Below are 27,640 nucleotides of genomic sequence, written 5' to 3'. Positions count from 1 at the left end.
TGCTTTGAGTGAAGAAACACAAAAGAGAATGAAAAAAAATTAAATCATTATCATTTTACACAAAACTCCAAAAATGGGCCGGACAAAAGTATTGGCACCCTCAGCCTAATACTTGATAGCACAACCTTTAGACAAAATAACTGCGAACAACCGCTTCTGGTACCCATCAATGAGTTTCTTACAATGCTCTGCTGGAATTTTAGACGATTCGTCTTTGGCTAACAGCTCCATGTCTCTGAGATTTGAAGGGTGCCTTCTCCAAACTGGCATTTTCAGATCTCTCCACAGGTGTTCTATGGGATTTAGGTCTGGACTCATTGCTGGCCACTTTAGAAGTCTCCAGTGCTTTCTGTCAAACAATTTTCTAGTGCTTTCTGAAGTGTGTTTTGGGTCATTGTCCTTCTGAAAGACCCATGACCTCTGAGGGAGACCCAGCTTTCCCACACTGGGCCCTACATTATGCTGCAAAATTTGTTGGTAGTCTTCAGACTTTATAATACCATGCACACGGTCAAGCACTCCAGTGCAAGAGGTAGCAAAGCAACCACAAAACATCAGGGAACCGCTGCCATGTTTAACTGCGGGGACGGTGTTCTTTAAAGGCCTCGGTTTTTTTCCTGTAAAATGTTGATGCCTTTTCCCAAAAAGCTCGACTTTTGTCTCATCTGACCAAAGAACATTTTTCCAAAACTTTTTTTTTTTTTTGGCTTTTATATGTCTCTTGGTCAGAAGTGGGGTCTTCCTGTGTATCCTACCATAAAAGTCCCTTATTATTCAGACACCAGCAGATACTACGGGTTGACACTGTTGTACCCTCCGGCTGTGGGACAACTTGAACTGGTTTGGATGTTAGTCGAGGTTATTTATCCTCCATCCGCACAATCTTTAGTTGAAATCTCTCGTCAATTTTTCTTTTCCATCCACATCTAGGGCGGTTAGTCACAGTGTCATGGGCTTTACGCTTATTGATGACACTGCGCACGGTAGACACAGGAACATTCAGGTCTTTGGAGATGGACTTGTAGCCTTAAGATTGCCCATGCTTCCTCACAATTTCACGCCTTCTCACCCGTACCCCCAATAGGAATCACATTACCCCCGTCCTCCACAAACTGCACTGGCTTTCCATCTTACACAGGATACAGTTCAAAATCATCCTTCTCAGATACAAAGCACTCAACAACTTGGCTCCTCCTTACCTCACGGACCTTCTCTGTCCCTACACCCCCTCCCATCACCTCCGCTCATCTAATGGAAACATTCTCGCACTGCCCCCACAAATAACACATCATACCTGGGGGGACCGAGCCTTCTCCGTTGCTGCCCCTTCACTTTGGAACTCACTCCCTAAAACCATCTGCACCTGTTCTGATCTTCCCACATTCAAAAAATTGTTAAAAACTCACCTTTTTAAATTGGCTTTTAATTTGTAATTCTTTTCTCTGTTGTTTTTTTTTTTTGTTTCAACAATTTGAGCATCGGTAAAAGCACTCTATAAATAAAGTTTATTATTACCTCAGGACAGAGGTTGAGTTAACTTTAATCCATTTTAACTGGCTGCAAGTGTGATTTAATTATTGACACCACCTGTTATGTGCCACAGGTAAGTAACAGCGGCTTTTAATTACACAAATTAGAGAAGCATCACATGATTTCTCAAAGGGTGCCAATACTTTTATCCGGCCCATTTTTGGAGTTTTGTGTAAAATGATAATGATTTAATTTTTTTCCCATTCTCTTTTCTGTTTTTTCATTGCAAGCAAAATAAATGAAGATATTACTACCAAGGCATTTGTAATTGCAATCATTTTCTGGGAGAAGTTGAGCATTATCTGACAGAATTTCAGGGGCGCCAGCAATGTATAGGTGTGCAAACACACCAGTAATTGCGGCCAACCACTAGATGGCGACCTACACAAAGCTTTACTTGGATTAGTTTATAGAGTAGACAGGGATGTTGATGTGTCGAGAGTCATAGGCCAGATTGCAGTATTTAACAAATGATTTATTATTTCTCTGCGGCCCAGAAGCAAATGCGCCACGGGCCGGTATCGGTCCGCGGACCGGTAGTTGGGGATTACTTCAATCCAAATAACCAAGTGTTTGTTGATTTAATATGAATATTTTATAGAAAAACAATAATCCTAACAAATTGAGGATTATTATGATATAATACAATTACCTCTCTATAACTGGACTGTTGCTATTTTTGAAGACGCCACAATCGAGTTGTTTTGACCGTCCTTGATCGCCGTAGTTATTTGTTGTGATTTTATGAGTCAATTCAGGACACTCAAATGGCTTTCACGTGTTTGTTTTGCAACCATTTTTAACCCACCGCTGCTGAACATACTTTTATTCATTTCCGTACTTTGTATATAGTCTTTATGGCTCTTTGGGTCAAGCTAACTTTAGCCGCGCTCTTTGTATTAACATTTAATACATTCTCCGACTTGAGCCACAAGCTCATTCACGAGACTAGACTTGTCCAATTCGGCGTTAAACCACAGAAGCCCCCAATTCGTGACAAACTCGAACCACCTGCCTATTATTTTAAGATCCAACCCTCACGGTGCATCATGTCCCCGGAGAGTCGCTTCGACTGCGGCCGCGATAGAGCGCTGAGTAGGCGGCAGTGTGAAGAGAGGTCTTGCTGTTACTCTCCCCTCAATGACTCCTCGAAAGCCCCGTGGTGCTTCTACCCTCACTCGTACCCCGGCTATAAACTGGGGGTGCTGACGCCCACCTTTCGAGGCCAAGCTGCCAGTTTGACGCGGTACACTCCCTCTTACCTGTCCAAGGATGTGCCCAGTCTTCACCTGGAAGAAACCCACGAGTCTGCAGGCTGCTTGCATCTCACTGTAAGAACAATTATGTTATCTGATCTCTCGCTGTCAATGGCAGCCTAATTCAACAAAAATGTGCTTCCTCTCAAGTTGAAGGATCCATGGTCCAGTCGGTATGAAGTTGAGCTCCCAGGTGAATTCCAGAAGGGCAAAACCAGTAGCCAAGAAGCTCTTTATAAAATAGAGTACCAGTCCAACCCTTTTGGATTCATTGTAAGGCGTGCGTCTAATGGAAGAGTCATGTGAGTATGCCAATCACCACGAATTTGTATTTAAAAAAAAAAAAAAAAATTAAACCAAAGGCTCTATGAACTCACCTCAACTGGGGGCTGCCGCAATTTATGATCAAATTAACCATTACTGGCTGTCATTGATGATTTTTTATTAGCTGTCAGCCTCCCAGTTCAAATGGATTGGACCAAGGGCGTAGGTTTGCATAGGGACATAACACTACCAACTTTTCAGGATGGTCAAATTGTACCCACAACCTTTTAAGCAATTTTTTAAAAAAATGTAAAAGATTATCATTTATGATAATTATTAATGATAATAATTTATAATTTATAATTTAAATAATTTATAATTCCTTCCCATATAAGAATAGAATCGACCCTTCCATTATTGAGTGAATTACTTTACCTGGCACGGCCAGACTGTTCTCCCTGTGTTTTTCAAACACTGAGAGGATAGTCTGGGACCCAGCCCATTAACGGCCTCTCGAGCAAGTACAAAATCAATCAACAAATCAGATTTGTTTATTTGCGTGACGTGTTCTGAACGAGCAACGTCACTCTTCCGCGTCGGAAGTTGTCTCCGCAACAACACAGATGGCGAACAGGAGAGCCGAGAATATGTTCCAATCCACGGTAAAATCAGTTTTAAATTACCAAAAACACATCGACACAAGTCATTGACAACAGTCTGTCTCGCGCTAGCCATGTTGAATAAACTCCGCTCTCCTCGTATGTTTACTTCCGCACGCAGGTCCCTCGTCCCGCCCATCGCTGATTGGTCCACTCCGCTATCTGTTTGCTGTGGCTTGCTCCGCCATGGGAATTTTATCCGCTTAATGGTGGCCAGACTCAATCGCTGGAACAGCGGTGAGTCTGGTATACCAGGCAATGAATTACTGTATGTTATGTTCAGACTTAAATTTACCCCTTTTCCCTTGCTGAATGCGCTGGTCCATTTTCCCCCCCTAAAACGCATTTTTGATTGGCTGATGACTAAAACAAACAAACACGCACACTCACACAACGGCGACAGAAATACATGTCAACATGCCTCCTCCAGCCCCTTGAAAGAAGAGGGATATCAGAATTTTTTTCAGCCAGCCGCAGCAGCAGCCACTGTAAGTAGACATCAATGTTGTGGAGGTGGGGAACACGCCACTCATTTTACTACTGAAAGTCCGACCTGCATCACAGTTAGCATAACATTAAACTGTGTGAACTTGCTAACCTGCAAAACTCGAGTAGAAAGCAGCTTAGACATAAGTGTCCCCCTGTACTGTATGTGTTTTCTACCGTTAACGTTAATTCAACTGTGCATTTATTCATTATTTAAAATATATTTATTTTCTCCATCATTCATTTAAAAAAAATATTTGCAGCCTATGCAGACATTTCTTTAACCCCCCCCCACACAATTTTTTTTAAAATAACACACACAAAAACACAACCACCAAATTTCCTTTTTATGAAGAAAGGGTGATTTCACCCATTTTCTCCCTTAAAACTAACAATTTTAACTTTTTTCATTTTTACATAGGCGACACATCAGCATATTTATGAGAAATGTAGCCCTGACCCCCGTTCACCCCATCGGTATGGTCTTAATAATTTCCTGTCCCCAGCAAAAAGTGTATATGCAGGTTATGCTGTTATAGCGTCCCTACTCATGTTGAGACCAAACCTACGCCCTTAAATTGGACGTCTACTAGTGATAAACTCATTTAAATTCACAGCAGTAGGATGAACAGACTCAGAGCCACATGATTGGACGTCTATCATCGTCAGTGGCACTGAAAGAGTTATTCGACAAGCAATTTGATATTCGATTAAATGTTTGAAGTCTTTGTTTACCTAAAAATTGTCCAAATCTTCTTCTTTTAGCCTTTTAACAGTAAATATTCTCAGTTTTCTTTAGTCCACAAGGAAACCAGACTAAGGCTAGGTTCATACGACAGGTCTTAATGCACAAATCCGATTTTTTGTCATATCGTATTTTTTTTTTGGGCGTGCCCGTTCAGACTGCCTTTGTCTATTGAGACCATTCAAGTATTACGCATACGCACTAATTCACAGTCCGACACGCGCTGAGCAAGAGAACCCGCATGCGCAGAAGTATCAAAACAAATGACCACACATGCTGGCTGTCATCCGTCAATCCAGGGATACCATATTTTGTTTTTCAAAAAGAGGACACAAATAACAGACATAAATATTCCCTGTTTAGGTTTATATTCAAAGTTTATATGGATCGATAACATACACGGGCAGTTTGCCCCGACTCCCGGCCGTTCAAGCAATGTTGAAATATTGCTCATATAGAGCAGAGAGAAAACCGATCATTCTCAGGCTTACCCTCAACCCATTTTTATTTTTTTAGGACTTGTTAAGCCCGGCCCTTCCCCAAAAGCCGTGTTCAATGCCAGCTATGAACTAATAACGCACAGCTGCATCGCAACCGTAGCGTTTCTCTCTATTTGATGACGTAATTGCTGCATGAATTCCGATTTGGGAGACTGGACAGTACAGACCGCGTGACAGTCTGGAGAAATGAGGCCCAGATCGGATTTGAACCACATACGAAAGTGACTCAGATCGGATTTGAAATGGTCCACTTCCATGCGACTTGTCCCGTTCAGACCGTCAAGTTAATGCCTGACTCGAGTCGAAAAATACGAAAAAATCGGATTCGTGCATTAAGACCTGTAGTATCAACCTAGCCTAATACTTTTTGTAATTACTGAAAGGGAACCTCAGACTTAAAGACTTGTAGGCTCTAATAAGCCACAATTGTTCTCTTTCACTAAAATATGTTTTTAGAACCACGTAAAACATTGCCATTGACTTGCTCAATCTTCTCAATCTTGGTCTCACACAAAAATACACACTGGGACCGTGTGCTTTGGTCAGATGAGACCAAGATTGAGCTTTTTGGCAACAAACACTCTAAGTGGGTCTGGCGTGCCACAAAAGATGCGCATGCTGAAAAGCACCTCATACCCACTGTGAAGTATGGGGGTGGGTCAGCGATGCTGTGGGGCTGTTTCGCTTCCAAGGCCCTGGGAACCTTGTTAGGGTGCATGGCATCATGAATGCTTTGAAATACCAGGACATTTTAAATCAAAGTCTGTTGCCAGAAAGCTGAAGATGGGTCGTCACTGGGTCTTTCAGCAAGACAATGACCCTAAACATATGGCCAAATCTACACAGAAATGGTTCATCAGACACAAAATCAAGCTCCTCCCATGGCCATCTCAGTCCCCAGACCTTGTTCTGTTGACAAAAGGGGGTTGTACAAAGTATCAACACCAGGGGTGCTAATAATTTTGACACACATTATATGATGCCAAATAATTTTTTCTTTCTGTGGGATTTTTTTCCCCACTGAATGAATGCATTTGTATTGAAGGTTGGATTTTTCTCTTTGTTTTTTCCATTAAGGTCCCATATTATTTGAATTAAAAAAAAAATATTAGAAGCTAAAAAACACATCTTTTTCAGGGGTGCCAATAATTATGGAGGGCACTGTATTTCTGCATCGCGACCCTTGTTATATTACCATGTTTCACCCATAAAATCCCCCAAAAATTAAGTTTTGGCCATTCACAGCTGTGTTTTGACACTCAGTGATACATGCGACGTGGAGTTTTTGGATCGAAACTAGGTAAGTACGCGATAATAACTTGTTAAAGTAATGGCGTCTGTATTTCTGCTCTCGCATGCTCTTACCTCCCTATAGGATTTTGCTGTTTAAAAGACATTAAAAAAAAAAAAAAAAAAAAAAAAACGCCCTCCTGTCCAAATTTTTTTTCCCCCAGAAAATTGAGATTTTAATCTTTCCAATGATGTATCACCCGTGCATATCGGACAGTTTTGAAATTTGGCCAAATTGGGGGTCTCAGAGCGTACTTCAAGTCACCTGAGCATTTTCCACCATAAATATTTCACTCTGCCCTAGTTCCACTGCACCTTAACAGCTAGTACACTGTTAACCCCATTTTAAAATAACAATAAATATGATTTATATATGAACCAATGAGTCATCTCATCGCATTACTAATCAGTAATTATTTCACCTTCAACATAATCATTTGACGTCTTCATTTTTTAATTTTTTTACTTTTATTAAGTGTGAATAGTACGGTGGCCCCTCTACTGTTTGCTGACCAGTACCTGCAGCTGTCGACCACTCTGGCCTCCTCACTAGTGTCAGGCCTCGGGGAGCATTACACATCCCTACGCCTCGACCTTAACTGGACCTCCTTGACTCTGTGGAACAGGGACATGGCTCCTCATGTGAGTGTTTCTGGCTTATTTCAAACGACTGTTGTATGATGGCATATATATACTGTAAATTTTGCAATGTATTAATCAAATTCAAGAAATTTTAGCATAGAGTATTCATAGGAATGAATACATTCAAAATCTGAACTATAACAGGGCTTCACTTTACTGTCATTTCTCCAGGCTGGTGCAAACCTTTACGGCTCGCACCCTTTCTACGTGGTACAGGAGGAAGATGGATTGGCGCATGGGGTGTTCCTTCTCAACAGCAATGCCATCGGTACTGATTATTTCAAGAAAACTATAGTGCCCTCCATAATTATTGGAACCTCTGGTTAAGATGTGTTTTTTAGCTTCTAATCTTTTTTTTTTAATTCAAATAATATGGGACCTTAATGGGAAAAAAAGAGAAAAATCTAACCTTCAACACAAGTGCATTTATTCAGTGGGGAAAAAAATCCCACATAAAGAAATAATTATTTGACATCAAATAATGTGTGTCACAATTATTAGCACCCCTGGTGTTAATACTTTTCACAACCCCCTTTTGCCAACAAAACAAGGTCTGGGGACTGAGATGGCTATGGGAGGAGCTTGATTTTGTGTCTGGTGAACCATTTCTGTGTAGATTTGGGCATATGTTTAGGGTAGGGGTGGGCAAACTATTCCACAAAGGGCCTCAGTGGGTGCGGGTTTTTGTTCATACCCATCATGAGGACAGTCTTTCACCAATCTGGTTTCTTACAAGTGCAATCAGTTGATTGCAGTCAGGTGCTCCTTGTGTCCACTGAAACCTCATTGGTTATACTGTGTGTGCTGAATCAGTTGGAACAAAGACCAGGACCCACTGCGGCCCTCGAGGACCGGTTTGCCCACCCCTGGTTTAGGGTCATTGTCTTGCTGAAAGACCCAGTGACGACCCATCGTCAGCTTTCGGGCAGAGGGCAACAGATTTTGATTTAAAATGTCCTGGTATTTCAAAGTATTCATGATGCCATGCACCCTAACAAGGTTCCCAGGGCCATTGGAAGCGAAACAGCCCCACAGCATCACTGACCCACCCCAATACTTCACAGTGGGTATGAGGTGCTTTTCAGCATGCGCATCTTTCGTGGCACGCCAGACCCACTTAGAGTGTTTGGTTCCAAAAAGCTCAATCTTGGTCTCATCTGACCAAAGCACACGGTCCCAGTTGAAGCCTGGGACCGCCTGGTGCCCTCTGCCCGAAAGCTGAAGATGGGTCATCACTGGGTCTTTCAGCAAGACAATGACCCTAAACATATGGCCAAATCTACACAGAAATGGTTCACCAGACACAAAATCAAGCTCCTCCCATGGCCATCTCAGTCCCCAGACCTTGTTTTGTTGGCAAAAGGGGGTTGTACAAAGTATTAACACCAGGGGTGCTAATAATTGTGACACGCATTATTTGATGTCAAATAATTATTTCTTTATGTGGGATTTTTCCCCCACTGAATAAATGTACTTGTATTGAAGGTTGGATTTTTCTTTTTTTCCCATTAAGGTCCCATATTATTTGAATTTAAAAAAAATTATTGGGAGCTAAAAAACACATCTTAACCAGGGGTGCCAATAATTATGGAGGGCACTGTAAATAAGAACCAATTGTATGTTGCTATTTTAGCCTGATTCTAGGTGTGTGTTTCTCTAGAGGTGATCTTGCAGCCTCTGCCAGCTCTCACGTGGGTTTCCACAGGGGGAATCCTAGATTTTTACATTTTCATGGGTCCGGACGCTCAGACTGTTATACAACAATACCTACAAGTTATTGGTATGATAAGTCTTTTCTATAACGAAGCTAGTCAAATAAGGTTGTTAAAAGGTACGCATTTGAAATGTGTTCTTCTATATAGGTTATCCCATGATGCCTCCCTATTGGTCATTGGGCTTCCATCTGTGTCGCTGGGGCTACAAAAGCACGAACATAACACGGCAGGTGGCTCAGCGGATGCATGATGCTAACTTCCCCATGGTACGTTGACAGTGGAAAAGGTTTGATATTCAAATGTAGATTGTTTAAAAAGGAGGGGGAATGGTCAGAAATGAAGTAAAAAAAAAAAAACATAAGCTTATTGGCTGCAATTGAAATATTTTTAACTGATTATTGTGCTTAATTATTATTTTGATAACTGTATACCTACTTTTGCAACCACTGATGTTGATTTTTATTTTGTTTCATTAGCATGCACTAACTGTTCATTTAGCCTGAAAAATATATCGTTTGAACATCGCAACGTGCGCAATCGAAGTAGTCCAATCGCAGGAGGTGCGTTTTTTTTTTTTTTTTTTTTTTTTTTAATGTAAACTTTTTGTTTTTCTTTATAAAAGCAGCAATTGTGCAGAGACATGGCTTCCTGGAGGCCTTTTATACGCACCGATCTGAATAATTCACAAATAAACCCCTTTAGCCTGGATTAAACGGTATTATATGAACACTAGGGATGTCCTGATCGCATATTTTTGCACCTGAGTCCGAGTCACCTGATGTTGAGTCCCGATTGGATACCGAAAAAAAGTTTTTTGTTTATTTTGCTTTGACGCTCACGCTGCCGAGAACAGCCTCTCATTTACACGATGAATGAGTTGCCACACCACACTTCAGACTTTGTACCAAGCTCAACAATGATTAACTCATTTGTGCGTATGTAACGTATAGAGCTACCGATGCATCTCTGGCCAGATCAAACCTACAAACCTCTCAATCATAGTTAACTCTAAGTACCAAACGCCAGCTGCACTACTGACTAAGAAAAACAGTTTGGTCACACTGCTTAGCAAGAGGGAAGGTGAGAGGCTGTATGAGCATGAAGCAGAAAAACATAAATATATTTTTAAAATTAAAAACCCGATCCTTTTAACCCAATTCCGATCCTCTGAAAAATGGTGCGATCGGCCGGATTTCCGATCATGTGATCGGCTCAGGACATCTCTAATTATCACAATGTGATCAACCAAAGTCTTCCCAAACAGAGCTATTCAAGTCATCTGGTGTAAACTCTTCTCGTTTTAATATCCTAATACTTATCGCAATATATCACAAACCCCCAATAAGTCACAATGTCAGTTATTTCCAATATCGTTCAGCCCTACTGTACATATACAGTATATTATATATACAGTATATGGTGGAAAACACTCAGGTGACTTATAGTTCCGCTCTGAGACCCCCAAATTGGCCAAATTTCAAAATTGTCCCATATGCAGTCGTGTTGCATCATTGGGAAGCTTAAAATCTACATTTTCTGGGTAAAGAAAAAAATTGAACAGGAGGCCATTTAAAAAAAAAAAAAAAAAAAAAATTAAACCCCTAAACGCTAACTCAAAGTGACAGCATGAGAGTGCATAATTAAAGACACGATGATTTTAACGAGATATTGTCGCGTATTTACCTTGCTTTGATCCAAAAACTAGCATGTCTTACCGAGTGTCAAGACACAGCTGTGAATGGCCACAGCTGGACTTTTTAGGGATTTTATGGGTGAAACACGGTAATATAACAAGGGTCGCAATGCAGAAATCGCAGACATCAAGGAGTGGTCGAGATTTTCTTTTTCAAATATTTACTCTTTCAATGTTTTTTTTTTTTTTTTTCTTTGTTTGAATCGATTATAGATCATCCAAAGTATCGGGGGAAATGCGACAGTAAGAAAAAAAATATAATTAAGAGATAGATGAAGTAGATATCCGTGACCTATTTACAGACACTATTTTTTTTTCATTGTGTCGTAATTTGTTTAAAAGTTTAAAATATGCGAGTGAATAATTTTACATAGTCATTTTCACTAAAATATTAGACATGATAGATGATTGATATTTTGAATAATAAATATAATTACTTCTTTTCATGGCTGGGTTGAGACAAAAGCAGTTGTGTGGTGTTTGTAAATGGGGGTTTCCAGGGTAAAACGGACAAATTCAAAATAGTTTGGGGGCTTAATGCGCCATGAAACTGCTATGGCAGCATATAGACATATTGTTATATCAGACACAACAGTTATTTTGGCTTAAAATGCAGCAGTTTATTTTAAAGAGGGGTGCAAGAGCAGAAACTGCTTTTTCAGCCTTGTCTGTGTTTTCCGCCATATATATATGTACAGTATGTATATATATATATTAGTGCTGTCAAATTTATCGCGTTAAGAGGTGGTAAATAATTTTTTACATTAATCACGTTAAAATATTTGACGCATTTAACGCATGCGCGGAATGACCCGCTAATGCATTGCCTCAAACAGATTACACTGACGCCGTTTTTTGCGCATTGAGAGCTAAGAGGCTGAGAAAGGCGAGTGGACATAGGCGTTTATTGGCATAAGCTTCGGCAACTCACAACAAACATAAGTATCATTTAGTGAAAGCACAACAAAAATAATATTCCTATCTCTCAAAAAAAATAATGTTCACAAAAAAGAAAAGCGTTCAATGCAAAGAGAACTGGCATCCCCAATCAAAATAGCAATGCAAAATACACATAAAACTTACTCATACTTTGGTCAAACTCTATTCAAACATTTCGTTTAGCTCAACAAATACACTGGATGGCAATATTTAGTCACAATATACAAACTATCAGAGGTCTCGTACGTTGTGAAGCCAGCACTCAAATGACGTGGATGGACCAGTAAACGGAACTACGGCGTCAGTCGAGGGACAAAACACACTCATTGGCTTGATTTCTAAGTAATTTAAAACTCGCCATTGACACCTTGTGGTGTATTTCAATCACTACCTTACATAGTTAAAGACACTGTGAAAGAACAGAAGGGAGCCCGTGTGATGTCACTGCTCGGCGACGTCAACAAAACAAAACAAAACTACCACTACTAGTTTATTTTTCGATTGAAAATTTTACAAATTTTATTAAACCGAAAACATTAGGAGAGGTTTTAATATAAAATTACTATAACTTGTACTAACATTTATCTTTTAAGAACTACAAGTCTTTCTATCCAAAGATCCCTTTAACCGAAAGAATGTTAATAATGTAATGCCATCTTGTGGATTTATTGTTATAATAAAAAAATACAGTCAATATGTGCAGTATGTTGAATGTATATATCCGTCTTGTGTCTTATCTTTCCATTCCAACAATAATTTACAGAAAAATATGGCATATTTTAGAGATGGTTTGAATTGCAATTAATTACGATTAATTAATTTTTAAGCTGTGATTAACTCGCTTAAAGTTTGACAGCCCTATATATATATATATATATATATATATATATATATATATATATATATATATATATATATATATATATACAGTGCTGCTCGAAAGTTTGTGAACCCCACAGCGATGGTCAGATTTTTTGTAAAAAAAACTAAAATAACCTTATTAAATGTTAAGTTATACCCAAATCCACAATACTGACATTCCAAATAATGGACTGAAACAAAAGAAATAGTTATATTGTCATTCTTTATTTAACAAAAGTGGTTGATTTGTGAACCCCCTCAACTTTTGAGCAGCACTGTATATATATATATATACACTGTATATATATATATACAGTGCTGCTCAAAAGTTTGTGAACCCCCTCAACTTTTGAGCAGCACTGTATATATATATATATATACACTGTATATATATATATACACTGTATATATATATATATACAGTGCTGCTCAAAAGTTTGTGAACCCCCTCAACATTTTGGAATTTTCTATTATTTCAACCTGATTTCCTAATCAATCAATTCAGTAGTTTTTTTTTTTGTTTTTTTAACAGTTGTGTTGTCGAGACTAAATTAAAAAGAGTTTTCATCAACTGATGTAGGTGCAAAATTGAACTGTTTGGTCACAACCAAAACCGCCATGTCTGGCGAAAAGTCAACACTGCATACCACCAAAAGAACCTTCTCCCAACAGTGAAGCATGGAGGTGGGAATGTCAAGATCTGGGCTTGCTTTTCATCCTCAGGACCTGGACAACTCCACATAGTCCAGGGAATCATGAATTCTGAGGAATATTGTCAAATCCTAGAACATAACCTGACGCCATCTGTTTTGAAGTTAAAGCTTGGCAGAAGGTGGATCATGCAACATGATAATGATCCAAAGCATTCCAGCAATACAACCAAGGAATGGCTGAAAAAGAAGAAGATTTGTGTTCTGGACTGGCCCAGTCAAAGTCCTGACCTAAATCCCATTGAAATGCTGTGTCGGGACCTGAAGCGAGCAGTTCATGCCAGACGCCCATCAAACCTCTCTCAACTGACTGCGTTCTGCAAGGAAGAATGGGCAAAAATCCCCCAAAGTAGATGTGAGAGGCTGATTAGTCACTACAGAAACCGTTTGGTTGAGGTAATCTCTGCAAAAGGAGGCGCAATATCCTATTAACTGAAGGGGTTCACATACTTTTGCACACATGATATCTGAGTTTTTCTTAAATCAACCACTTTTGTTAAATAAAGAATGACAATATAACTATTTCTTTTGTTTCAGTCCATTATTTGGAATGTCAGTATTGTGGATTTGGGTATAACTTAACATTTAATAAGGTTATTTTAGTTTTTTTTACAAAAAATCTGACCATCGCTGTGGGGTTCACAAACCTTCGAGCAGCACTGTATATATATATATATATATATATATATATATATATATATATATATATATGTATGTATATACACACACACACTTTAAAATGTTCTTAAAATTGGACTCATCTGTCATTGTTTTCAGCTGTAAATAATATGCAGTACTTTGCAAAATATCAACTTTTTTAGGATGTGCAGTGGAATGATCTTGACTATGCAAATGAAGGCAGGATCTTCACCAGTGACCCCTTGCAATTTGGGGACCATAAAGAGATGGTGGATGAATTCCACCAAAAAGGCATGAAGTACATCCTCATCCTGGTGGGCACCCTTATTCTAACTTTATTGTAACTATTCATCCCCAGTAGGTGGCGTTAAGCACCTTTCTTCAATGTTTGCGTTATCTGTTCCACTTTAGGATCCTGGTATCAGCACAACAAGTCCTCCTGGAACGTACCATCCCTTCGATGATGGACTCAAACGAGATGTATTTATAAAAAATACTACAGGTCAACTCCTAATTGGGAAGGTTGGAATTTGACTTTTTAAAAAAAAAATCAAACCAGCATTATTTGTAAAATTGAACAACAAATGCATATCCTCTGTGTGTGTTCAGGTGTGGCCCGGTCCGACGGCCTTCCCCGACTTCACCAATGCGGAGACCAGACAGTGGTGGGAAGACTGCATCATGGATTTTTATTCCAAAGTGCCAGTGGATGGATTATGGATTGTAAGAATACACAGTGACACACATAGAGATGCTTCAATGGTCATTAATACGGTCAAACATGCCAGGATATGAACGAACCAGCCAGTTTTGTGTCGGGTTCAATGGACGGTTGCCCTGACACAGAGCTTGAGAGCCCGCCATACACACCCAGTAAGTTAGTAGCACTAATTATATCATAGTTTTTAGGTGTTATATTTGCTGCCATCGACAGCGATAGATGTCCAAACCATTTAAACAGCGAGTCCAAAATTAGTTCAAATGGTTTGGATGTCAACTACTTTCAATGGCTGTCAATGAATTAACGTGTGTCGTCCAAACAGGGGTGATCGGAGGCCGCTTAAGCGCGTTCACTATTTGTATGTCGGCTCGGCAAAACAAGTCAACTCACTACAACCTGCACAACATGTACGGACTGACAGAAGCCTTCACCACTCACAGGTTGTTAAAAATAGCTACAAAATCTCTTTTTGTATGTTTTTTTAACTTTATTTTTTTGCTTATTGTTAGAACGAGGTTTTAAAACGTCAAAGCTACTAAAAATGAGTTATTCTTTTCTGCGATGTGTTTGGATGCTTGCAAATAACAAGCAGTCTCTTTGACGTTAATGAGATGACATGTTGTCACATAAGAACATAATTAAACCATCGACCTCATTTTCAGTTAAAGCACGATCATAACTCCGAATTCTTTTTATGCTGTAAATTTTCGTCTCATTTTGAAATTAGTACAAACGTGTGACTGAAATTAACACGCACAGAAAGGGCCTCTACATTGTAACAACGGCATTCAAACCACATCAGTTCAATTGAAGTTAAATACTATGCTTTTAATGCAAAAAAAAACCCACTTTGCATCTTAATGAAAAAGCTATAACTCAAACGTACCGGCTACAAAACATAATACATTAAAAGGTATTGATACTGTACAGTAAGTTGCATATTTTACATACATTATAGAATAAATATTTTCTGTAAAGAGAGAAAAAGAAATCTCTTGTGCACAAATGCACTCTGTTTGGTAGCTATCAGTTGTGTGGCTCTTTTTTTTGTGCCATGCACTATGTGTATTCGTTGATATGTGTCTTTAAGTGCCGATTCCTTGTGGTTTCTTTGCACATGAAAGCTGTAGATTTATGTAACTTCACAACCAGGATTTCAAGATTATAGGGTCAATAATTATAGGGGGGAAAACAGAAAGAACTGTCATGGTAGTTTTACCTTGCTTAGAAGCACTAAAGATCGACCGATATGGGATTTTGAAATGCAGATACCGATATCTAAAAAAAGAATTCAGCCGACCGCCGATATCCAAAACCGATTTTGTAAACCGATATTGAGGCAATATACTTTTTTTTTCTAGAGCATGACGATTATGAAAGGCAATTTTAAAAAATTGCTTCAAAAGCTTCAAATTTACAAAGATGACCTAAGACTTACAGCAGTGTTTTTCAACCTTTTTTGACTTTTGTTTTTATAGCAGTTGTCTTGAAAAAGCTCAGAATTATCAGACAGGTGGACTTGAGCATTGTCTTTAACCGCGTCAGGGCCGAGCATCTCGCAGACAATGGCTTTGGAGGCAGGTAGAATTAATGTCTCTGTCACGGTGTGGTACTTTTTGGTTTTGCAACAAGTTCAGCAACAAGGTAACTGGCTTTGAGGGCTTTCTCATTTACCTTTGTAGTTTTTCTCAAAAAAGTTGCCTGTTTCTCTGTGTTTTCATGAAGGCGAACAAAATAGTCCCTCGACTTGTTTTAAAGCGACGGGTGTTTCGTTTGGAGATGACGTTTAAACTTGCTTGGCACCATGGCGCTGTTGGATAGCTGCTCGTGTCGCGTTCAAGAACTGCTCGGATTTCTAGCCATAAGCTACCTTGCTGTCCTCAACAATTTGTTAGAATAAAACACAGGGGGAGGACACTTTTGAGTATATTGACACATGACGAGACTAACCAAATGATGTGCAGTAGACGTGCTGGGGTCCACATTGTCGCGGACAGCAAGGTCGCTGATGGCTAGAAATTCGAGTAGTTCTTGAACGCGACACGAGCAATACCTCGCTCATCTGCACACGACAGAGAACTTTCGTGGCACACCTGACGACCTCTCACGGCATACTAGTGTGCCGCAGCACACCGATTGAAAATCATTGACTTAAAGGATTAATTTGGTCTCCTGCTACCAAACATACGAACACAGCACTTCTTTTTATGGTTATACACACTCAGCAAAAACAGTACATTATTTTCAAATAATCAAACCCACCAGGACGTCACGAGAAGATGTAAGCAAGTGAGAGTTTAAGAGGATGCTCGCCATACTAATGCTAACGTGAATGCTACGCTAACGCTACGAGTTACATTTAGAGTGTTCGGTCAATAAACACCTTAAAAGGCTAAAGCAACATTGCATATTCTCTCATACAACATAAAACACAATATTATAATATTTACAAAACAGGCAAGCCTGAAGCTTCCTGTTGCAGCCTGCCTCCAAGCTGCTGCAGGGTCTTTCCGGGGTCCTACTGTTTATCAACGGCGGAAAGTTGCCCACACAGATGCCTGATCAAAATCTTTTTTCATCTGCTTTTTTTCTGTTTACCGGCCGATGACCGATGTTGGAAAAAAGTCCATATATCGGCCCGATTTATCAATATACAGCGGTAACTCAACATACGATCGCTTCGACACACAATCTTTTCGACATCCGGCATAAAGTTTGACTTGCCATTTGTTTCTACATTCGACGACATGCTCGAAATACGACTATTTCTGATAGCGCTGCAGTTTCTTTGTTTTGCTGCAAGACGGACGCATGGCGGATTTTCTTGTGAGAGAACACGGGTTCCAAAGACGGTAGTGTAGGTGGTGAAAAAAGGAAAAAGGTGACACTTACAATTGAAATGAAGATGGAAATGATACAAAAATATGAGCGTGGTGTGCGCATCCATGAACTGACTCGAATAATGTCAATGATCTTGACGGTCCTCCTCCCACCTCCATTCGCCAGTCTTTATAAGTTAAGGTGACAATTATTATTGTGGTAACATCGCCAAGGAAATCGCCAGCTTTGTCAAGTTTTTAATCATTTATTTCAGAACTTATGCAACACGCCGACTGTCCGCTGCGTTTGACGCCACAACAAAACATTAAAAGAGAAAGTAAAATCTCTACTGCAACTTTCTCTGTCTCGTCCGCCACGCGGTCCGTTCAGGTACAGCACTCATAACACGTCCGACACATTAGAACCCGATTCGTTACATTATTACAAGAATTATTATTATTATTATTATTTCAATTTTTATTTAGAATTTATTTGTTTTTCTATGTGTAATTCCCATTTGTAATAGTTCAAGCAGTATTTATTAAGGATTTAGTGTAGGTTTTCGGGCTGTGGAGCGAATTAATGGAATTATTTATTCTTATGGGAAAATACTGCTCGACATACGACCATTTCAACTTCCAAACGAGGTCCTGGAACAAATTAACTTTATAAGTAGAGGTACTACTGTACGTATATTAATTACGCATTTCTTTAAAAATGTGGATTGTTGTGGTATTGTTATACAGCAGAATAATATAATCTCTGGCAGTGCCCTAATGAAAGCACGAGGGAAGCGGCCATTCGTCTTGTCTCGTTCCTCATTCCCAAGCATCGGGCGCTTTTCTGGAGTTTGGACAGGAGATGTTAGAAGCGACTGGGAGCAACTTACGTATTCTATTCCTTGTGAGTTTGACTTCAGATTGTATCACTTTTTTTGTGTTCACTTGTGTACTTCTTCCCTTTAGCGGTGCTTAAGTTCAGCCTCTTCGGAGTGCCACTGGCGGGGGCAGATATCTGCGGCTTTGGAGGCGACACCACCGAAGAGTTGTGTGTGCGATGGATGCAACTCGGGGCTTTCTACCCATTTATGAGAAACCACAATGACCGGCCATACGCTGTGAGACACTCCTGCCATAGACTTCATAATGTATTGCGTTAAATAGGGGGCCTGCATTGTTGGCGAGGCGGTCAAAGCTGACCGAGTGGAATCACAAAGAGCTTTTTTCGTTGAAAATTCTTGTGAATAAATTCTTAAATCCCTGATTTTTTTATAGATATAGACGTAAAACAGTCTCGATTCTTGGTTAAAAGCATAAATTTAAAAAAAATGCAGTTAGCATTCATTTTACGTAAATATGTCGAAGTACAATGCTAGTCTGTTAGTGAATGTAGCTAGTGGCTGCATTATCCAAACAGAGCTTTTCCGGTGGAAATTCTTGTGAAAAAATTCTCAAATTCCCGACTTCTTTACGGAAATGGTCCAATGGATGTAAAACAGTCTCGATTCTTGGTGAAAAGCAAAAACAAAAAACGTGCAGTTAGCGCGTATTTTATGTACTGTAAATATGTTGAACTACAATGCTAGTCTCTTAGTGAATGACTAGCGGCCGCCTTATTTAAACAGAGCTTTTCCTGTGAAAATTTTTGTGAATAAATGCTTAAATCCCCTAATTTTTTATAGATGTATGTGTTTATTGATTGTATTTACTATTACATAACTCAATAAAAAGAGGAGGATTTGAACAATTTTTAGTTCAATAATGACTCCAAACGGATTAATAAACTATCAAAATTGTTGTCGATTAATTGTGGCAGCCCACACATAAACTTCATAATGATATTGACGGGACGCGGGGCCGATTAATAGGGGGCCTGCATTGTTGGCGTGGCCGTCAAATATGACCTAGTGGAATCACAAAGAGCTCTTTACGGTGAAAATTCTTGTGAATAAATGCTTAAATCCCTGAATTCTTTATAGATATGGACGTAAAACAGTCTCGATTCTTGGTTAAAAGCAAAAAAAAAAACTTTATTTTACGTAAATATGTTGAAGCACGATGCTAGACTGTCAGTCGATGTGGCGGCCAAATATTGTGAACTATGAGGTTAGTCAGTATGGAAATTAGCGCCCGCCATATGTAAACAAAGAGCTTTTTCTGTTGAAAATTCTTGTGAATAAATGCTTAAATCCCCCAATTCTTTATAGATATCGACGTAAAACAGTCTCGATTCTGGATTAAAAGAAAAAAAAAAAAAAACATGCAGTTAGCATCTATTTTACGTAAATATTGCAGACTATGACGTCAATGCAGTAGCGGCTAATTTCTCCCATTGATTTTTTTCACACCGTTCCAAAATGCATGCGTGGTGCGAAAAATATAAAAACTACCTTGAATCCTCAAACAAATCACTCCTGAGACAATCCTTCCTGTTTGTATGCAGTACAGCTTTCGTACTTTTTCAACAGAAATTTGGCGTTAGATTGCTGCGTGCGTTTGTGATTGACTCCTCTACTTGAATGCGAGGCACAGTGCATGACCAATCTGACCCATCTATGCTCCTGCTGTAAAAAGTATTTACATTTTTTTGTCATTGTACATATTGTCTGTAGTCCCAAGAGCCTTACATTTTCGGGGAGAAGGCCCAAACATCCATGAGGGATGCGCTGAACCTTCGTTACTCTCTCCTCCCGTTTCTCTACACGCTTTTCCATCACGCACATACCTCTGGCAACACAGTGGCCAGGCCTTTATTCATGGAGTATGTTGCGATCATTCACTTGCGTTTCTAACCAGAGATCGGTAAAATTAGCAAAACTTGTTTAATTTTCCCCTTGTGGTCATCATTTCAGGTTTCCTGCTGATCCTCAGTGTCGTGTCATAGACCGCCAATTCCTCTGGGGGAGTTCACTCCTCATCAGCCCGGTCTTGGAGGAGGGTGCAGTGGAGGTTGCTGCTTATCTGCCACCCGGCATTTGGTACAGTCTGCACAATGTGAGCTGCATAGCTTTGATTATTGAATGTAATCCAGTGCGCGTAAACTAAAATGATCTGTTCTTTGTCAGGGTCAGCCATTGTACAGTAAAGGCGAGTACCGCCTCCTGTCGGCACCTCTGGATACCATAAACATCCATGTGAGGGGGGGGTATATTGTGCCTCAGCAGGTTGGTGTAATACTTGACTAGAGCACAGGTACACAAACACACACATATGAGCTTTTGCCAACTGTTTTTAGTAGTATTTGAACTGAAATTTTAAGACCCACAGAATATTCTGTTCTATGATGATATACTGTACATTGAGGAACAGAAGTATTTGCACCCCTTGTGATTTAGCAAGTTCACCCACTTAGAAAATAGGTAGAGGTCTGATATTTCAATCATTGATGCATTTCCTCTTATAGAGACATAATCTAAAAAAAAAAATCCGGAACTCACATTGTATGATTTTTCAATAACTTGTTTGAAATTTACTGGGGCCCATAAGTATTTGTACTCCTGAGAAAATCAGTGGTAATATTTAGGGCAGAAGCCTTTGTTCTCAATTACAGAGGTCAGATGCTTTTTGTAGTTCTACACCAGGTTTTCACGCATGGAAACAGGGATTTTGCACCACTGCTCCATACAAATCTTCTCTAGATATGTCAGGTTTCGGAGCTGTCGTTGAGAAACACAACGTTTCAGCTCCATCCAAAGATTTTCTATTGGATTGAGGTCTGGAGACTGGCTAGGCCACCACAGAACCTTGAATGCATTTTACGCAGCCACTCTTTGGTCAGCATGGGTGTGTGCTCTGGAACGTTGTCATATTTGAAGATCCAGCCACAATTCATCTTCAAGTCTCTGACTGAGGGAAAGAGGTTGTGGTTCAAAATCTGACGATAAATTTCACCATTCACCCTCTGCTTTATACAGTACAGTAGTCCTGTCCCCTTTGCCGAAAAGCAGCCCCAAAGCATGAGGTTTCCACACCCATACTTTACAGTGGGGATGGTGTTCATGAAAATGTACTCATCCTTCTTTTTCCTCCCCACACGATGAGTAAAGTTTGCACCAAAAACTTCTACTTTGGTCTCATCTGACCTCATGACTTTCTCCCATGACCCATCTGCATCATTCAGATGGTCCCTGGCAAACTTCAGACCGGCCTTCACATGTACTGGCTTTCAACAGGGGAACCTTCTGAGCAATGCATGATATTAAACCATTGCACCGTAGTGTTCTACTGCCAGTAGCCTTTGAAACTGTGCATTCAGCTCTCTTCAGGTCATTGACCAGCTCCTGCCGTGTAGTTCTTGGCTGAGCCCTCGCTTTTGTCATCATGAGTGATGCCCCACGAGGAGAGATTTTACATGGAGCCCCAGTCCAAGGTAGATTATCAGTCATGTTTAGCCTTTTCCATTTTCTAACAAATGCTGGAACTGTTGATTTATTCTCACCAAGCTGCTTTCCAACTGTCCCATACCCTTTTCCAGCTTTGTGGAGCTCAACAATTTTTCTCTGGTATCTTTCGAAAGCTCTCTGGTCTTGCCCATGGTAGCAGTTGGATTATGACTGACTGTGGGGTGCACAAGTGACAATACTGAGCTCAAACGGGTGGTGGGTGGGTGGTTACTCATGTAGTAAAGGTGGACTTTTTTTTTAAGGTCGACTTAAAACTCTTTCAGTGTCATAATTATTGCTGATTCTCAGGGGTACAGATACTTATGAACCCCAGTAAATTAAAAATACATTCTTTTTTAAAAAAAATCATACAATGTGATAAATTGATTTTTTTTTTGCCAGATTATGTCTCTAAGTGGAAATGCCTCAATGATGCATGTGATTTCAGACCTCTACCTATTTTCTCAGTAGGTGAACTTGCAAAATCACAAGTGGTGCAAATACTTCTGCTCCTCACTATTTGTAAAATCTACAAAATTGGATAATAAATTCATGGGTGTCAGTCTAGTTTGTAGTGTAGTCTGTTTAATGGATATTTTAGGATATACGCACATACAATATGTACATGTGTTTTTCTATTGAATGAAAAAAAATGTACAGAACATTATTTGACTAAAGCACTATCTGGTGGTTTCTGTGGGGCACTCAACACACTCAACTAATAATGACAATGAATAAATGAAAATTTCTAAAATTATTTTTAAAATGACTTTCTGTTGAGGACAATGTGTTTTTGTCTGTGTGTGTGTGTTTTGTTTTTAAATACAATTTTAAAGAGTATTAGTGAATAAATTGAACCGGTTGAAATCCTACAGTTTTGATTTTTTTTTTTAAATGTGTCATGATAGGTGTGTAATAGTTTTTAAGCCATCTATCTATGCAAAAACATTGTGGTGTGACTTAACGGGTTTATCTGGTTTTCTCCACTTACGCCTGCAACAACATCATTAAAAACTTGAAGTTCATGTAAATGTTTAATTACTTAAACACACCATGAACTTTTTTGCTACCAGACGCCACCGTCAATTGTACGAATGTTACAACCTGCTATCCTCTTAAAATCATTGTAAAGCTGTTCTATAAAAATAACTTTACAAAGGTCGCTTTTTTTATGTGGTTTTGCTTGGCAACAAGTCCAAGGTGTACAGGGTGACCCCAAAAAAGTTTACACTCAGTTGACTGCTTGTTTAAAAGCCATTGAAACATATCTAAATAGGTTGTCATGCTTAAGTGATTCATTAAGGTCACTCAATGCAACTGGTAATCTCTCGTCTCTACAATTCCTGTGCTTCTGCTGAAAATGAAGAAAACTTTAGCTGTACCTGAATTGCTGCGTGCCGGTCTGACACCTACTGAGATTGCAGCAAATCTGAGAATATCCAGATGTGCAGTCTACAAAGTTAAAAAGAAGCTGAAAGATACTGGAACAGCTTCACGAAAACCTGGGTCTGGAAGTGCCGATCTGTGCAGACCAAAAAGTTGATTGACAAGGTGATATGTGGCCACCCCAGAGTCCAGATCTCAATCCCCTGGATTATAGCATATGGGCAACTGTGGAGGACAGTGCCTGTAAGAAGCCACAAACTTCTGTGGCAGCCTTGGAGAGGTCCATTGTTAGATCTTGGGAAAAGATGACAGCATCCTACATAAAGAAGACCTGTCAAGCGTTCTGTTGTGACACTTAAGGGAGGACACATTGAAAAATAGAGTGTACTGTACATGTTCTTTACAATAATGTATAATTTGTGATTAAATTCTAATTCTAAGATGAATAAACATGGCATATAAGTTGTATTATGGCAGTGTAAACTTTTTTTTGGGTCACCCTGTAGACTCGAGGTCAGCTGGGATAGACTTCATATCAATGCAGAAAATGGTCAAAAAATAACATGACTAAACATGAATTCTTTCCATCTTCTTATTTAAAGGAGCCTGCTTTAACGACAACAGTCTCCCGCCGAAACCCTTTCCTGTTGACTGTGGCTCTCTCAGCGGAAGGCTTGGCTCAAGGTGACTTGTTCTGGGATGATGGTGACAGCATTGACACATTCCAAACAGGAAGTTACTGTTATGTTGCCTTCACTGCCAGACAGGTGTGCAAAGTCAATGATTGGAAAAGTGAATTATATTGCAATAACTGATCAATACCTCATTGCTTCAGTCCCAGGTTGTCAGTAAACCCATCTGGCTGAATGGAGCCCTGGATGGTCTTGTAATGGGGGGCATGCAGGTTTTCGGGCTGCCCAAACAACCTCAGTATGTGGTAGCGAATGGGAAGAAAGTAAAGGATTTTACATATAACAGCGAAAGTAAGGTTAGTAACTCAATATATGTAGATAATGGCTTTTTTTTTTTTGGCTTAGATTGACTTAATTTTTTTTCTCATAGGTTTTAAAAGTGAGCCAGCTGGATTTGCCCATGTCAAAGATGTTTACTGTCCAGTGGGCACTGTGACGCACTGATTACCCACAATGCCACGTTTTTTAAAGGTAATACTCACTGCAATTTTGGAATTGGCTGAGCTGTTGTGAAAGAAAATGTATTTTGAAAATACGCATTAACCAGAGTTGGAGATTTTGTCAGCCTCAGCACAAAAGGAGTGCTGAGTGTTCAAATTCTAAGCCGTGGATTCTTCTTGTTATCAGGCGTTCCTTGTGGCAAGACAGAATGTCCCGCCATTGTTCTGGACTGTCCATTGTTGGCCCCCAAAAGAGCTGATGGCGGGAGTTGGTGGTCCAGACGTGAGCTTGTAGATGTCCTTGCTATGACCTGCTTGTCTCGCTCCGTCAGCGTCAATCTCACTCAATCAGCTGCATGACACATGCGTCGGGTTTCTGTAGTCAGCAGGCATCCTGTAGTTGTTATGACCTTATCTGCCCGGTATCTTGGCGCTGCAAATTCGCATCACTCCAAATACTCATACTTCAAATATATTCTTGTTTTCTTATGATTTAAATGCTGCTTATTTCATATTGGGTGTGTTAGAGTAATACAAACAAACAGTAAATATGATATAGGATACTATTCCCTTTACACTTTGACTGCATTTGATTGTGATATGTGTCCAGATCAATTTTTGACTCTATTGAATGTCTGCTGCCAACCTGCCCAGTCAAAATGGATTGGACATCTATTGCCGTCAATTGTAGCCAGTAAGGGTGTAACGGTTCGTGTATTCGTATTGAACCGTTTCAGTACTTGGTGCTCGGTTCAGAACGGAGGCGTACCAAACGAGTTTCTGACGTAATGTGACCCTTACTTTTCGAGGCTGTGAGTCAATCTGGTTACAGTTTCTTTGTGTAGATTATATTTACTCCGTCTTCTCTACTATAATGAGGACCAACACGGTAGGACAGTAAGAAACGTCAACGGCGCGACAGCGTGAACGCGGCCGTTAAAGTCAGTCAGCCAATGCACACCAGTCGCAGTGCGGCCGCGCGATAGACGCGTCCCAGAAGCTGCTCAATGCGACGCACGCAAAAAGAACGAATTTATTATTTGACGCGAGACGCGGCCCTCCTGCATCAATAGGGAATGGGACGTACTACGTCACTGTTTGGACGCGCCTCCATGCTGACAATATGATTTACTTCCGGTTCGGCAGAGTCAATGCGGATTGTAACGTGTGGTAGTGCTAAACTAACTCCTTCGGTGTTTTAGAAAGAAAATATGGGCGTTTATTGTTGCGTTACCGGGTGCAGCAGCGTCTCCCACAGACAAAAAGGGGTTAGGAAAAATGGACTGACTTTTCACCGTTTTCCTGCATGGAGGACCAAATATCAGATCACGAAGGTACTACGGATGGCTGGATTGCAGCGGTTCGTCGGAAAAGCATTTCTTATGATCATATTTCTGCTGGAATGAGAGTATTCCCCTCATCTCTACTCTTGTAAGTTGAACGATTTATCCGTTTTGGTTTCAATACGTTTTTTTTTTGTTTGTTTTTTTACTGTTGTGTAAATCTGCCTCGGTAGCAATGCTAACCTACTCCTCCTCCTCACCTACCTGTTGTGTTACTAGGAAAACCTGCATATGAAATGCTGACAACACATCCCGATTGGTCACCATATCTCTTCTTGGGTTATTCTGAGGTCAAGCGCACCACATCGGAGCGTTATGAGAGGTTGGAAAGGCGAAGAGTGCACGCTGAAACTTCAGTTTGCTCTGCTCTTACAAACACGATCCCAAGTGTTGTTGTGAAAAGTCAATAAAATATGAATACCAAAACATGACTTGAACAACTTCTTGACAAACTGTAACTGCTTGTTGTTTACTTCAGGTCTTCATAATAAACAGGTGTAATAATTACAAAGTCAGGTGACTTAATTTTGTTATTCTATTTGGAATATGCATTGACAATGTGTGGACAGTGTTGTAGACAAGAACTGGGACTGATAAGTTGCAATAGATTTATTTCAAGTAATGCAACTTCTCCAATACAGTATTTGAGCTGACAGTTTAAAATCTTTAAATTAGTGCAAACAAGGCCCACCCTCTGACGGGGTCAGCAAATATTATATAATTATAAGTAATATATACAAGTTTAACATAAATGTGTCTTTGTCAAAGCAGTTTAAAAACTATTTACTGGCCTTGGGTAAATTGCCAGACAGAATAAATATGTGGTTTAAAGTTCTTGCATTTCCATTTTAAGTATTGCAAGTACTAGTCTCCAACACAGTATTTGAACTGACAGTTTAAAATCCTTTTAGTACAAAATGGCCCACACTCTGGCAGGGGGCAGCAAATATTATAATACATAATACATTATAATAAGCTATATACTATATAAATACAAGATCACAACAAAACCTGTATTTTTCAAAGCAGTTAAAAAACATCCAGTGGCCTTAGGTAAATAAACGTGTATAAATATGTACTTTACAGTTCTTGCATTTCTATTTTAGGTATTGCAACTTTTCCAACACTATTTGAATTGACAGTCTAAAGTCTACATTAGTGCAAATAAGAATATTATAAATTAAAAATAATAATAGAATATATAAATTCAACATTACAATGAAACGTGTCTTTGTCAAAGTGATTTAAAAAAACGTCACTGGCCATAGTTAAATAGCCAGGCAGAATAAATATGTGCATTACAGTTCTTGCATTTTCACAAGTTAAAAGCCCGCAGTTCATCGACGAGAAGGGCAGACCCAGATGGCGTCTGCAGCAGGGGCTTGTTTGAGTCCGACACAGGACAAATGGAACCACTCCATTGAACAAATTTTCTTTGTCAAATGATCCAAGAAGAGAGATGGTGACCAATCGGGATGTGTTGTCAGCAGGTTTACCTAGGAACACAACAGGTAGGTGAGTCGTAGTAGGCGAGCATTGCTACCGAGGCAGATTTACACAACGGTGTAAAAAAAGAAAAACGTATTGAAACCAAAAGTGGATAAATCGTTCAACTTACAAGAGTAGAGATGACAGGAACACACTCTCATTCCAGCAGAAATATGATCATAAGAAATGCTTTTCCGACGAACCGCTGCAATCCAGCCATCCGTCGTACCTTCGTGATCTGATATTTGGTCCTCCATGCAGGAAAACGGTGAAAAGTGAGTCCATTTTTCCTAACCCCTTTTTGTCTGTGGGAGACGCTGCTGCACCCGGTAACGCAACAATAAACGCCCATATTTTCTTTCTAAAACACCGAAGGAGTTAGCTTAGCACTACCACACGTTATAATCCGCATTGACTCTGCCGAACCGGAAGTAAATCAT

The 27,640-nt window shown here is 39.7% G+C and overlaps 1 protein-coding gene across 2 annotated transcripts; it reads left to right on the top strand.

Moving 5' to 3' along the window:
- Positions 1-1,919: 1,919 nt before the first annotated feature.
- Positions 1,920-27,276, top strand: gaa (alpha glucosidase). Of its 2 annotated transcripts, XM_057817123.1 has the most exons (21): positions 1,922-2,861; positions 2,937-3,088; positions 7,207-7,372; positions 7,544-7,640; positions 9,033-9,152; positions 9,235-9,353; positions 14,112-14,243; positions 14,341-14,451; positions 14,539-14,652; positions 14,718-14,802; positions 14,973-15,090; positions 18,240-18,373; positions 18,436-18,587; positions 20,082-20,230; positions 20,322-20,463; positions 20,535-20,633; positions 23,840-24,004; positions 24,073-24,225; positions 24,300-24,400; positions 24,557-25,800; positions 25,932-27,276. In XM_057817123.1, the coding sequence occupies exons 1-19, from the start codon at positions 2,388-2,390 to the stop codon at positions 24,363-24,365; spliced, it is 2,748 nt and encodes a 915-aa protein (XP_057673106.1). In that variant the 5' UTR covers positions 1,922-2,387; the 3' UTR covers positions 24,366-24,400; positions 24,557-25,800; positions 25,932-27,276. The 2 variants fall into 2 exon arrangements, with proteins under 2 accessions (XP_057673107.1, XP_057673106.1); XM_057817124.1 differs by lacking the exons at positions 24,073-24,225; positions 24,300-24,400; positions 24,557-25,800; positions 25,932-27,276 and having other exon boundaries at positions 1,920-2,861; positions 20,322-20,447; positions 23,840-23,983.
- The last annotated feature ends 364 nt before the right edge of the window (positions 27,277-27,640 follow it).

Source organism: Corythoichthys intestinalis, chromosome 16 (assembly GCF_030265065.1).
Source record: "Corythoichthys intestinalis isolate RoL2023-P3 chromosome 16, ASM3026506v1, whole genome shotgun sequence".
NCBI classification, from domain to species: Eukaryota; Metazoa; Chordata; class Actinopteri; order Syngnathiformes; family Syngnathidae; genus Corythoichthys; species Corythoichthys intestinalis.
The sequence above is the reverse complement of the archived record's forward strand: the minus strand, read 5'-3'. Positions and strand labels throughout refer to the sequence as shown.

Coding starts and splice junctions, on each gene's coding strand:
- gaa (XM_057817123.1), top strand. CDS start 2,388: ATGGCTCTTTGGGTCAAGCTAACTTTAGCCGCGCTCTTTGTATTAACA. Junction 9,153..9,234: donor ACAATACCTACAAGTTATTG/GTATGATAAGTC, acceptor TCTTCTATATAG/GTTATCCCATGATGCCTCCC. Junction 14,653..14,717: donor CAGTGGATGGATTATGGATT/GTAAGAATACAC, acceptor CAAACATGCCAG/GATATGAACGAACCAGCCAG.